The sequence below is a fragment of the Prenolepis imparis genome, unplaced genomic scaffold, assembly GCF_030444845.1.
Source record: "Prenolepis imparis isolate NDT839.2.m4 unplaced genomic scaffold, iyPreImpa1.0 SCAF_3, whole genome shotgun sequence".
Classification (NCBI taxonomy): Eukaryota; Metazoa; Arthropoda; class Insecta; order Hymenoptera; family Formicidae; genus Prenolepis; species Prenolepis imparis.
Window position 1 is genome coordinate 12109243 of NW_028141161.1, and position 15031 is coordinate 12124273.

General features: G+C 32.1%; 1 protein-coding gene across 1 annotated transcript in view; it reads left to right on the forward strand.

The window, feature by feature from the left end:
- LOC145933922 (uncharacterized) overlaps positions 1-10852 on the forward strand; it is a 179488-nt gene extending 168636 nt beyond the window's left edge. The window contains exon 11 of the mRNA XM_083033980.1: positions 10666-10852. Coding sequence (XP_082890106.1) covers positions 10666-10743 — 78 coding nt within the window. The 3' untranslated portion in view covers positions 10744-10852. The remainder of the gene's footprint in view (positions 1-10665) is intronic.
- Positions 10853-15031: the final 4179 nt, after the last annotated feature.

Here is a 15031-nt window from a genome sequence, read left to right on the forward strand (position 1 = left end):
ATAGTGCACTCTCTAAAGTACGCGTTCGGAGAAACAAAACCGCTATCGATTTTGTTGTACGCTCCATATCGCGCGACGATAAAATCCACTAGCGATAACGTGTATCACTTCACGATACGATCTTTTTTCTACATTGTTAAAGCATAATTGGCATATAATTATTGAAGTGTACGATTTTAAGATTGCGATTAATTCTATTACAAACGTCAAGAGTTATTTTTTTAAAGGATATATATCTTTTTAGGAATTGCAACAAAAATTAACTTGTTAACTTTAATGACTCTTGGATAGAATATTAATAGCAGTTCTATATATATTAAATTAAAAAAAAATGTGAACTTTTGTCCACTTCTAAAAAAAATAAAATGACAGAAGTGGCACATATGTATATTATTTTTGCAGCATCTGTTGTCAGAAATTAAAATATGTATGTATTTGTATGCGTTTTCGATTTTTCAAAATTTTCAAGTCCTCGTTAATATTCTAAATGTATATGCACATATAATACACACACATACGTTATAATAACGTTATTATCATCCCATATAATCGAATCTATATCCGTATATATCTTACGACCATAACTGCGTGATTCTGCAACGAGAGGCGTTTACTCAGAATGCCACCTTGTCAGCGATAGCCGCATCGGGAGACATAGTTGGGCGAGCGGGTGGCCACCGAGGGGATGACCGGGAGGAGGAAGGATGCGCGGGTAGTAATTAATGCTGCTGCAGCGTTGCAGCGAACCAAGAAGCTGCGGGAGAGACCGGGTGGCAGCGGCGGTGGCGATGCCAGCCAAAAGCAAACATTCCTAGAGTCACGGTATCCGGTATCCCGAGTATCCAGATATTGGTTCGACACGTACCAATTATAAGCCGGCGCACTGGCCATTTGTAACGCGCCGGAATGCTGCGCGGACTTGTCGTGGGGAAGGTAGCGGCTGTGGCCGGTTCTTACCCTAGATTGAGCGTCATTCAACCCTCGTATTGTATTATATATCGGGGGGTTCCACGAAATATTTAGCGAGCCTAATGACCGAGAAGGAACATGAATATTGCTCGTTATTGCCCCGTTCGTGACTTAAACACCTCTCGAGATACATTGTCGTTATTTATGCCGCGAGAGAGCGTCGAGCGTTAAATTAATTAAAAATCAAGGTTTTCGCATTTCATAACGTCAAAACTGTTTCGATGGCGACGAGTTAATAGCAGAGCTGCCAACTAGTTTATACTGATTTAGCCTTGTCGCGAAATTCGTCGATGTTTAGTTTCTCTCGCGCGCGCTCTTTGCACCCGGAAATAATAATTCGATTTCCCTAATCGCATAATCGCGCGATTGTGTTGCGTGCATCCAGTTCGACCGATAACATCGTGCAGCTAGAAACTGGAATAATTGATCTCATTGCACTTACGGTGAATCAGTAGTGTTAGACTGGTAGACAATGCTAGACAAAACTCGGTCATTAGTTTCGATACGCAGTCGATCGACAATACCGATCAAAATTCAATTCTCGTTCTTAATCAGTCGATTTCACTGCGATCTCTGCTAGTTCATCAACTTAGTACAAAATTAGTTCATTAATTTGACTTAAAATACTGAATTTGTAAATAAAAAGTTATTAAATATCTCACAGTTCGATATCATAAATCGAGTCGTGTCTGTCTTTCATTTCAGCAATAAAGAATCTTCAAATATATATTTTTTTAAATATTTTATAGATTTATATATCTGTAAGATTTTTATTTTGCATAAATATTAATATTCTTTTGGCAAATTTCAATATTATTTTGTTAAATAAAGAATTCTATTTGCTGTTATATAATTTATTATTTGATGTCTGTCGGAAAATGTAATTTACGGTTTAACTATGCCGAATCTTATCACTAGAATGTGCATACGGCTTCTCTCTCTCTCTCTTACGTTTCCATCTACTATATTTCATTCGCAATGAGATCGTGTAGTTCTATATTGTATATGTACCCAGGTATCGAGTTATAAAGCGAGCGTACCAGAATGATTTGTTTCGCACGGAGACAGGCAAAGCGGATGTCGTGAGATTAAAAGAGCGAGAATATCTTCTTCCCATCTCTCTCTCGAGAGGCACGAATCATATTTTCGATTGTTTTGTGTCCTGATTCGAGGATTTGCAGAACTGATCCCGTAGATACTCGTGGATTTCATTTTTCGAATATTAACTCTTCGCAACGTAGCTCTAGAGAGTTTCTAATTCCCTTTCCTTTTGTCTACGTATTTTTTGGTCAAATTGGATTTGATTTCTCGAATTTTGTATAAGTATAAAAACTTGTCAAGCTTCCCAGAAATCAAGGCTTTTAGGAATATGAAAACAAATTTTATTTTTTATCACTCTTTTTTATGAGCATTAACGCGGAATTTTAATTTCAGAATTAATTAGAGAGATATACGTGTATAATAAATTAAATATTTTAAAAATTGTACAAAAAAGTATTCAATAAAATTTCGGGAAGTGAAATAGTGAAAAGTACGACAACTTCTATTGCTGCATTTTATTACTTGTAGTTATTCTTAGTTCTTGGAAAGAAATTTAATTAAGATAAACATTTTATATGATATAAATGTAAAATAGCTTTGTCCCTCCCAAAAATTATAGGCAATGTAATTAGCTGGACATTAAAGTAAAAAAGATATGCAAGGTGAATTTAAGGCCACTAAACAGGAAGTTTGCTAGAATTTGTAACGGCGGTATGCAGCAGGAAAAGTGCGGCGTAGCGCCGCATCACTTATAAATATTCACGACATCGTAAATAACGAGATACAAAATAAACACGAATTATTTGCTTCCTGCGGTCGTTTCCGTCATTGAAAAAATGCTCACGTGTATATTTAAAAGAGATGGGGAAAAATGGTAAAATATAATAGTATTTTCCACTTGCAACAAAGAACCAGTAAAATAATTCGTCAGAGACATTAAATGATTGACAAAAACCTGGCCAACTATTTCTTAAAAAATAAATCAAGTAGAAAAATGATGAGATTATATGACAGCAATAATATAGAAATAAATAAATTAAAATTCTTAGATTATTGACATTTTATTAATATATTTTAATATAATTAAATAATTTACTCATTTTTAATAAAAATTATAGAGAAATTTTATATTCCAGAGAATTCATATAGAATATCTTATATGTATATACAATTTTATATAGAATATCTAAAAAGAATATTGGTTTAAAAAATACTGTTTTAAAATTGTATAATTTTACAGATATTAAATATAATATCTTGAATTAAAAATTATTAAAAAATAAATATAATAAATATTTTATTTGTTAAAAAGAGGCATATAATTGAATGTTGATTTTCGCACTTCTTTTTATCTCATGAAGAAGAGAGCGATTATAACTTTAGGAAAATATAAAGGTGTCGACGTTTGAACGACGTTGACGGATAAGCGTCTTGAAAAGGCTGGAATAATTTCAGTCGTGAAGCGCTCGCGGGGGAAAAGTGAGAGTCGAAAGATGGGTGTGTTTAAAGCCAATTTACAGGGTTTACTTTGGAAGGTGATTGAATTATACAAATTGAAAAGAAGAAGTAGGAAAAGATGTTACCTAAGATCTAATATAATTTTTATATTTTCTAGAATTCATTGAATTTTAACAATAATTGCTTCATAATTTTAGAAATGCTACTTCATTAATCACACTTAATTTATAGTAATTTGCTTAATTAATTTCCAATTTTGGAAGATGCAAAAATAAAAGTAAATGTATATATAATATTTATACATGCATGTGTAAAGATCTACTCGTAGATTTTGCATTAAATTTTAATTAATTTCATATTTCTCTATAAAAGTAATGATGCACATTAAATGATAAAAGGAAGAAAAGGACTAGTGCTCTTAGAGGACTCTATGCGTTTGCTTTGAGTAAATATGCAAAAGATCAAGTAAATTAAAACATGTGAAGTGTTTTATAGAGGTAAAAGAGTCCACTTGTGTGAAATTTTTACGATGTACCTCGTTAATTGCCATATTCTTCTATTCGTCTATTACTGGTAGAATTCTCGCAAGTACGTAATAAAGTTAAAGTAATTAGCGACAACGACAAAAGCAGAAAAAAAAGTTTATGAGATTAATCATAAGTTTGATAGAGCTAATAAAATATGTAGTAAGTAAAAAATAAAGAAAAATTACGAGAAATTATATATACACAAGAATTTGAAAGTATCTGTTCTTCTTAAGAAACCGAAATTCGGGGAACGTAGCCTAATCGAGTGATTTAATCGTGTCCTAATTGCGTGCTTTAATCACGTATCATAATTGAATGCATGGGTAACATTCTTAATTACATGTTACTGCATGTAAGTAAAGTATAAAATATGTTTCCAAAAATACGTACTTTTCGCTATGCATTCTGGCCGCAGTATTGATCATTTACTTATATCATTCTTTGGGTCAGTATTTAACATATCTTTCGTCGCTCTTGACCACATTTATTATGGCTGCATTCAGCCACTTTGACCTCTTATTAGAGATCAAGAAAGGAAAGAATTTTCCTCGTGTTGTTGATTATAATTATCATTGCCGGCTAAGATAAACGTTTTACGCTGATTTATGATCGTGTGATCTTACGATCGTTCGTTCGATATCGTTTAAAATATAACTTTGCTTTAATTGATATATAAAGCCAAGTCAATCAAAAATAATTGATTACAATTCTTATAGTATCTAATATATATAATATAATTTACAACATAAGAAATGTAATTTGTAATAAAATAAAATAAATTAAAGTATGTTATTTATTACCACATTACATGTAATTTATTTAATTGATAAGTTATTTTTACATCAGTTAAAGCAAAGCTTTCTAATATGGCAACATAGACGGATGGGTTATAAGAAATTAAGATAAAGTCACTAGAGCATATCTTTTATGTGTGTAAAACCACAATAAATTAGATAAATGTATTAATTAAAAAATGCTTTCTAAATGCATTCTTTATGCTTTAATTTATTTTTACAATATATGTATATTAGAAAAAATCTATATTAAAAATTATTTAACTTAATTTGTTTTAGCCCCATCCATTTTAAAGCAACGGATCTATCTATATATAATCGATATAAATCCGTTATCTCAAAATAAAATAAAAGTTTTTCACTCACCGACCGATGCAGCAGAGTTAATAGCATTGCAGCTACGATCTGTAACATAAAAGTAGAAAATTCAAATTGTAGCAGCGTCCAAAGTAATTAGTATTTTCAATAATTACTATTGTATGCACTGAATTTTCTATTTGATGCATACAATAATAAACAGATATATAATGGAATAATTTTTATAAAGTCTGAAAAACCACGAAGAATTTTTATTTTTAAATAAAAATTCTTATACAAATTTATATAAAAATATTTCTCTTTAATCTCTCTTGTTTAAATCGTTCAAATAAATAAACCGAATTAATGCGCGAGCGCGATTTATATAACAACGGATATATAAATAATTAATACTCACTCCAAGGTTCTTCCACCGGCGTCTGATGCCTTTTCTAGAGCTTCTCCTGCTCTTATATCGTCAGGGTTCGTTGGTCCTTGTACACGTTGCACTTGTGTAAAAAAAAAAAAAAATATACAGTTCGTACAAGTTACTCACACACAAAAAGTTCATACAATATATTACGCGCGACCAACCAATGTATATAATATAACCTTTTCTTCATTGAAAGATAAAATTATATTATACAATTATTAAAATTATATTAAAAATTATATTATATGTAATTTTATAACATAATACAATTATATAAATATAAGTAATTTATTTATTTATTATATTAATATAATTTATCATTTATTTTATAATTAATAGATTATATTGCATTTTTCTTAATCTCAACAAAAAGATTTAGATATGTTTCAAAACTACAAACATTGATTAATTTGTGTTTCGTGCCGTTACAAAATACCTTCTTATTACAAAATTAATTACACAAAAGATATTATATATTATAATATTATATAATATAAATGTGTACCCCGAATATTTGAAATATTTAATGCATCATAAATTAATTATTAGTTATTTGATCAAATGTTGCTTGTGATATAAAATTATATTCAGATAAAATGTTTTTGACATATTTTATGGTGCTTTATTACACAAGAGAATATTGTGATTAATATTATGTATATATGATACACAAATTAAAGTTCGTAGATAAATGATAGTAAGCAAATAAAATGATAGTATAAAATAAGAAAAAAGCTGTAACATAACATAACATAACCGTTTTATTAATAATTAATAATTTATATATTTAGGATAGCAATTTTATTATGTTGTGATTTATTACAAATATGACAAGTTAAAAATTAAAGATAAATATATTCGTACATTACAATATTCGAGAATATATGTAGTTAGATTTGTTAATTGTTCGCACTTTAGATTTTGTAATCAAATAAATCTCGCGATAAATATTAATATCGTAAGAAAATAAGTGCTAAATATCGTGTAAAATAAATTATTATATTCGCCATTGTGATATATATAATACAAATACTAAATTTATGCAAAATATTCTGTTTCTTGAATTTTAAATTAAGCGATTAATGTATTGCTGCTTCTTTTTACTTTAATTTGTTTAATTTAATTGCTTTAATTATTCTTGCGACTTGTGTCTTTTATTACATGATCTCAAATGACAAAATACATATAAATTGGTGAAAAATTTCAAATATCGGAATAAATATATTTGATTCTAAGCATCTCTAAAAAAATTATTATTGTCCTTAATTAGCTCAGTAAAAATTAGAATAAAACAATAATTAATAATTTTTATTCCTGTCGCTTCGATTTTTACTTGAAATAATAAGTAAAAGTATGGTATATGCGCTTCGATAAAAACTTATTATCGCGATACAGTTATATGTTGTTCATCGAAATATATTAATCGTCAATTGTAATAATTATGGCACATAATTTTCTGATATTTGTCGCGATCGCATTTTGAATAGAAATTCAACAATATATGTGGAGTCACGTATTACTACCTTATTGCTCTGATGTTGCCGCGAGAATAATAATAGAGTCGATATAACACCTAATGATTAATAATTAATTTATGATATGCATTAAACAGTTATCTCCAAGATCGATTATTATGTTTATTTAATTCGCTATCGAAATATTTTATGTACTATAATTTTTTCTCTGTATATCTATATATATATTTTTTTCTCATTTCTCGTTTAATCTAACTTCTAACTGAATATAATTATGTTTGCAAAGCGAAGTTATATTATTCTTTGACAATGAAATGTTAAAAATTGCAATGCATAAAAATTATTATTGAATGCACGCATAAGAATAAATTAATTATGCAATGTAGAAATCTTTCGCTCAAAATACCTGCACTTCCATTAGACTTGCGTGTCTCCATACATCCGCCATTCGGTTCGGTTACGCCGTCAGGTGGCGACACCGCTTTGCGTCTTGCAGTCGGTGATGGTCAGTCGTCAGTCCTGTGCGAGTTGTGCAGCGTGGCGGATGTTTTTTCTCGGAGATCTTCGGTTCATTCTTGATTGTGAAGTGTGAAGTTCGGTTTCGCCGTCAGGCAACGATACCGCTGCGCAAGTGTTTTACGGTGAGGATCGGTTTCTCGCGAGTCGTGCAGCGTGACGGACGTATGGAAATCCTCGGTTCATTCTTGTCTGTGAAGTGTGAAGTTAGGTTTCGCCATTAGGCGACGATACCGTTGCGCTGCGCAAGTGTTTTACGGTCAGGATCGGTCTCGCGCGAGATGTGCAGCGTGGCGGACATATAGAAACGCGAGTCTAATAGAAGTTATTAGAAGAATTATTGTTAGGCAGGAAAGTAAAGAGATTTTGCTCATCTCAAGGTGAAGCGAGATGGTCTTGGCCAAGCTCGCTTCTTTCTTCGCTGTGAAGTTAGGTTTCGCCGTCAAGTGGCGACACCACAGTGCACAGTTTTACGGTTGGCGAGAGTCAATCGTCAATCTCGCACGAGACGTGCAGTGTGGCGGATGGCGGACGTATGGAGATGCAAGAGTCCAATGGGAATGCAGGTTAGGTTATGTTTGAGCAAAAGATTCTTGTAGAAAATTATATTTTGTTCGCATTTTCTGTCAAAGATTTAAATATTGACTTTTTATGCATTACATAATCCAGGCCTGCGGCCGAGTTGCACATTTCGGCCGATTTTTGCTTGCTGCTATCTTCACTCTTTTTATTTCATAGTATCTAAATTCTTAAAGTAAAGATAGCAGCAAGCAAAAATCGGCCGAAATGTGCAACTCGGCTGCAAGCCTGACATAATCAATTAATATATTTTTATGCGTGCATTGCAATAATAATTTTTATGCATGCCCTTGTAATTTTAAATATTTTATTATCAAAGAAATAATATAACTTTGCTTTGCGCACCTAATTACATTCAGTTAGATTAGACGAATTGGAAAAAGGGACAAAAAAAAATATATATATATATATATAGAAATATATAGAGAAAAAAATATATACGCGCGAGTCTAATCGCAGGTATTTTGATCGAAATATTTTTGTAGAAAGTTCTATTTTTTTGTTCGCATTTCTGTTAAAGATTTAAATATTGAAGTTTTATGCATTGCATAATTAATTTATATATTTTTATGCGTGCATTGCAACAATAATTTTTATGAATGCGTTGCAACTTTTAAGATTTTATTATCAAAGAATAATATAACTTTGTTTTGCGCGCGTAATTATATTCGGTTTGATTGAACAAAATGAAAAAAATTGTATATGTGTATATATTTATAAAGATATATATATAGAAAAATGTTTTTTTCTCTTGAATTATAGATTAATTATTAATTAAATAATTAATACATCATAGATTCTTTCGCAATGCTAATCACTCGAGCCTATGATTTATAATGATACTGCATATTTTCAATCCGAATAACAATTTACATTTAGATCGGTGAAAATTTTAAGTATGAAAATATATACACTTCAAGTATCATTAGAGAAATACTTATTATTGTTCGTAAGAATCACAACAAAACAATAATTTATAATTTTTATATATATTGCTTCGATTTCCAGTTGAAATTATTTTTAGTTGAAATTATTTCTAGTTGAAATGAATAATAGATATTTTAGATTTTGTTTTATAATATAAACGCTGAGTATTCTATATCTTGTATTTCAAATTAATAAACAGTTGATAAACAAATTATTGTCGCAAATAAAATCTAACATTTATTCGAAGAATAAAATTTATTTTACTTTGATTAATAAACAATTTTTGTGTAAATTAATTTACTATTATTATTTTACTTCTTATCAAATTTTCAAACGAAACAATTTTATTTGTTTCTAAAAAATTAAGAATTTTTCTCTTGATTTTAATGAATCAATATAATAGAATTTAATTATGCGAATAATGTGACAATTTATTTTTTTCTTTGTTTTATTAAAATCAAATTTCTCTCTCTCTCTCTCCTCTCTGCCTTAATCAATCAATCAATCAATCTCTCTTTTTTTCTTTCTCTTTCACTTTCACTCTCCCTCGCATCATTATTTTCTTGTACGGGTGTCGGCGCACGAATGTCAACAATATCGGAGCATGTCAACAATAGACGCGTTGGACAACAGGCCGTATACCATGTTATTAATACTTTATTGCCGAAATATTTTACGCCCGCGCCGCAGGGTGGGGTATATTATTGTATTTTCATGCATATTATACGAGAAATGTTCGATTATTCTATATAATTATTATAATTATCATTTATCGACGCCGCGTGATGATGTTAAAATGTTTTTCTTCTTTAAAATACACGGTCTTTCTGTTGTTGACGCGAGACATTACCGTGTGTTTCTTGATGAGATACATTGTCAAATTTATAAATTGATAGAATTTTCTTGTAAATATAAAGCAAGGTAATTTATTAATAATTTCCGCTTTATTATTAAATTTAATTTAATAATTGCTAAAACATTTCTGCGCGAATTTAATGATAAATATCTAAATATTTGTCGTCACAATGATAATCAAGGCAATGATGATCATTTTTTTATAGAGATCATTCTTTTCTCTAAAGAAAATATTAGATTTGAAAAAGAGATGAGAGCTCTGCGTTATATCGCGAATTTCACGTACATTTCGCGATGTCGACTTCTCGTGTGCCGTTTTCTATTACGTGATTTTATATTCTCGAGCAATCTCCATCCGCGTACCTGTGTGATGTGCACACATGCACGTATGCAGGGATTTTCATGTCGGTTAGAAGGAAAAAAGTACGGAGAGTACAACTTGGGATGAATTATGATCGAGATTTTTCATCCAGTCGGTCGCTACGTGAATCGCATCGTAGTGCGAAACTTGTCCGAGTGTCAATCGCTCGGCTTTTCGCCAAGGAAGCATGACTTCCGCGCAAACCACCGAGATATTATATCACGAGAATCGGAAAATTCATGCCGAAAAAAATACACGACCCCAATATTTCGCAGTAATAATTTATAAAGTCTTTCGCAAATAAATGTCGGTTTTGTATTTTCTGTAAACGCGCGTTCAGTTCGGGATGAGAGCGCTTTTCGATGGAAAACTCTAATGGCTTAATGAATCTGCGTGTAAACGAGCTCAATATCGACCAATGTTATGATTACAGATCGGTGTACACTTCAACCGTATCCGCCACGTTCGTGAAAAAAAAATCCTGCAACGACGGCGCTGCTGCAACATGTAACGGAGAAACCAAACAAAATAAACATCGAGAGCGCGTTATCAGAGAGCGATTCGTCTATCAGCTTGCAATTCGGAAAAGCAGGCTTCCGCCGGCGTCGACAGTGGCTTTGTTTACGTTCTTTTCGGATTGCAAACGCTTTTTGGATCATCGAATTCACGCCGTACTGCCAAACACTGTGATACAAATCCACGTCGGTATCCAAAGGTATGAATATTTTTTCGTTACTTTCTTGATCGCTTGATGACAGAATCGATTTCTTTTTAGCAATAGACTTTTAATATTTAATTTCTTTTTGGCATTATCATAATTTTAACATTATCATAATTTTAATATTATAAATTAATATTATAATTTAATATTATAATTTGATAAATGATCTAATTACATTTAATGTATAATTAAACGAATTAAAGGTATTAAATCAATTTTTCTTAAATGAAAATTTAATTACAAAGGCAAAAGCAAAATTTCTCGACGCGAATTTAAACGAATTTAAACGAGTAGTGTTCTTTCACCAAGCATCCACTAAAAGCTAGAATTGATTTTAAATTTACACAAGTATTCTCAGAGATAGTCTGACAATTGTGGGACATTTTCTGTATAAAATAATATATCGTGAAATAAGTTATTGATGTGTCTAGCGTCAAAGATATCGCATGAATATTATTACAGCATCAAATATGCAAATATTAAATAATATATGACGCTTTCCGCGCATATTCGACCAATGTGCTCCTGCATATTTTATATAACAACGACCTCGAGCTTTATAATTAATTAAGCCAATCGTATATCTCGAGCGCAGATTCTTATCCACGTGTGCTGCTTGCATACGCGTTCGTACCAATTAAAGTTTTGTTTCTCTTCGGTCGCGAGACACATAATATTTCCGCCCACGTTATTTCCGCTAACAACGGCGCAAATTCTGTTTTTAATTAAAACTATGCCTATCGCTGCCACGAATTATGGCATCGCCACCGTCGCCCTCCTCATAAAGTTTTAACCGTCGCGGGAAAAAAGTCGTAACCCTTTTATTATTGGCCGTTACTATACTTTACGCGTCGCGCCGCTGCATCCGGTGATATTGGCAAAGACGTATTTGCCCATCGATCACTATTTCGTGAAATACCGAGTGTCCAGGCCAGTGTAAATCCGTCTCCGGATTTATTTGCTGTCAACAATAAATTCGAGAATCGCGAAATACTAAACGCATCCTTTATTTTATTTGTTCCTTCGCTCGCGATCGTGAAAAGAAATGCTGTTTGACATGTCGGATAAATTTCACAATAACGTAACACGTCCAGCAGAATGGCTTCGAATTTTTTTTTTTTTACGTGACTGAGAAATATACTAGCTTTTATGTGCGACAATAAACTCTGATTCGTTTGCCATCACTTTAGTGGTAATCGTTTCATTGACGGCGCTCGCGAAAAAACGAATGAAATTTCTATTAGAGCTTCTCAAAGCTGATCCGCACGTGTCTTGTATTCTCATTAAATATTTACGAATCACGTCGTAATTACGATGACACGAATAGAATAACGATTGAATATCTGAATTTTTTAAGCGCGATTCATACCGATATTTCACGCTTCCTCACAGATATCGTCTGCGAATAAATAAATAATGAAGACATAATCTCGAATTATTTATCTGCGTTCAATGCCGCAAGGAAATTGTCGTTTGATAACTTCCCTTTTCCGTCTTCTCTCGCTCTTGCTTTTTAATTACGCTAACTCTGAAACTATCGACAAGGAGTTCGTCACGATTAAATACACGTTAGTCGCCCTCGTCCGCTCGACCGACTCCTGTCGATCTTCATCCACTTGGAGAAAGCGGTTAGTGCCCGAAGGGCTGAGGCTTACGAAAAGGACGTCATTTGCGAGCCCGGCGAATCGATTTTTCTTTGATTATCTTGTTAGGGACGCGACCGGAACCGCGCTGTGTCTGTGTCTTCATTAAAGTCCACTCGACCGCGCGGTCGCTCCGAAGAGGACAGAGTCGGAGGATGAGTGGACCATCCGGAGGGGTCGCGAAAAAGACATAGCAATTGCAGCTTCGACAACTCGCTAAGAGAGAGAGAGAGAGGGCGGGGGGAAGACTGAACGTACAATATTTATCGACTAAAAATATATCACTGACACTGTGCCACCATCGATATTGAAACTATGATCCAGCCCGATGCGATGGCTGGACAGTTTTAACTCACACGTCCCTGTTTATCTTCCTTTATCAAACTTAAATTGATTACTCAACTAGTATTTTAATATCAGTACACATACATTACATATTAATCGGTGCATGCGCAATTAGCATAGTTCAGAATGATTAAATAACAAAGATAACGAAACTGAATCATTATTATTTTTATTATCTAATTATATAATTATATAATTTAGACTAAATTTCTTTTAACAATGCGATTTTTCGCTTCAAAATGTTTCTTAAGATCGTAATGTATAAATTTTAAATACTTTCTCTTTGCTTCAAAGGATGAAAGAAATGATTAAAAATCATAAAGTAAAAATATAATTTAAAAATAAAATTTGCTTTAAGATATAAATTAAATACTGTTTGGTTGGTGTAAAATATAAGAATCTTATAGTATCACACACAACTGAGACAGAAATTTTATAATTTTAAAACTATTTAGTTACGTGCAAAATTGAAGCGTTATTTTTCTTCGCTTCGCTCGATACTTTGTATATGCTTCTATAGTATGTGTGACGCTACATACTTCATCACATAATTAATCGTCTTATCCGACTAATCTCGGTTGCTCCGTGATAAAGTGTCAAAATGGCGACGCTAAACTTCCTCCAGGACGCAGATCGAATCGCGCGGTGAGAGAGAAAGCAATCCGACGATCTCTTCGAACGTGTTCGAAACGACTCGCGCGAGATTCGAAGGGCTCACGAAAAAGGAAGGTAATTATCGTCTTCGAGTGCGCCGCGCAGATAAAGTCAGCTGATATATTGTAACATCGAGCGGCAGATGCTCGCTGTAATGGAACAACGCCGTTATTTCGCGTTATCTCTATCTTCTATTTATGTTTTTTGTAACTCCTTTTTGGCTCCGTTCGCGTGGAATCCGGATCAAGACGTCTCATTACCAATATTTAATCGACCGCACAAATAAAAAGCTCTTGCGCGATTGATCTTTCCATTTTAACAGTAAGAACCAAATACATATACATAGTATTTCAGTCATCGAAAAAATTATTTACGTTTCGGTTCAATTTTCTATTTATACATATATATAAAAATGAAAGAGATATTCATTTTTTTTGTATGTATGTACAAGGCGTTAATTAATGCATTCTTTTAAGGCAAAGTAATTGCTTGTTACATGATTTTAACAACCAAGGTTGTAATATGGAAATCAGACTGACTGCTAATCCGCTTCATTAAGCGCCATTCGGAAACACATTGACAAATGTCACTATTTGCATTTCGGAATCGGTATCGATCGCGAGAGATATCGAGAACCGTATTATCACGGGAAATGGCTGATAGTATCTTAATTGGACATTTTACAAATCGAGCTATACGAGAATCTCACGCACGATATGAAAGAGAATATAGATTAGAAAAAAATAAAAAATACACATTAATATAAAAACTATTTAAACTTGTATAAATAGAAGTGTAAAAAGTTAAGATGTAAAATGTAGTTATATGTATTTGACGTTTTTTACTACGATGTTCTATAACATATAACTGTAAGAGATTCAAATTATAGCAGTTGCTCAGAATAATTTATATTTAAAAAAAATTACTATTCTACGCGTTAAATATAAAATTCGATGCATAGTATCTACAATAATATAAGTAGATATTTAATTGAATAAGTTTACGAATTCTGAAAAGATTATTCTTTTTAAGTATAAACTTTTACAATATTATAGATTTTATATAAAAATGTCTTTTCTTCTAAATTTCTCTTGTTTAAAGATATTTAAATAATAAAATCATATTATTGCATGCACTCGATTAATAACAATTAATATATAAATAATAAATTATTCATCCCAAGATCGCTGCTTCCTCTAGGTATTTTCCTTCTCTCATTGTCAGATAATCAAGTTCGTTGATTTACATGTTGTACTTGCTCGAAAAATTTATACAAATCAAACATTTTATTATAGTCTCTTATGCGGCACGATGAAAACAGATGCGCGACACTGCACGGCACTCCCGAATTAATTAAGATACGACAAACCATTCACAATACGATGAAAACGGACACCCGACATTTTACACGGCACTCCAGTACTCGGACACATAAT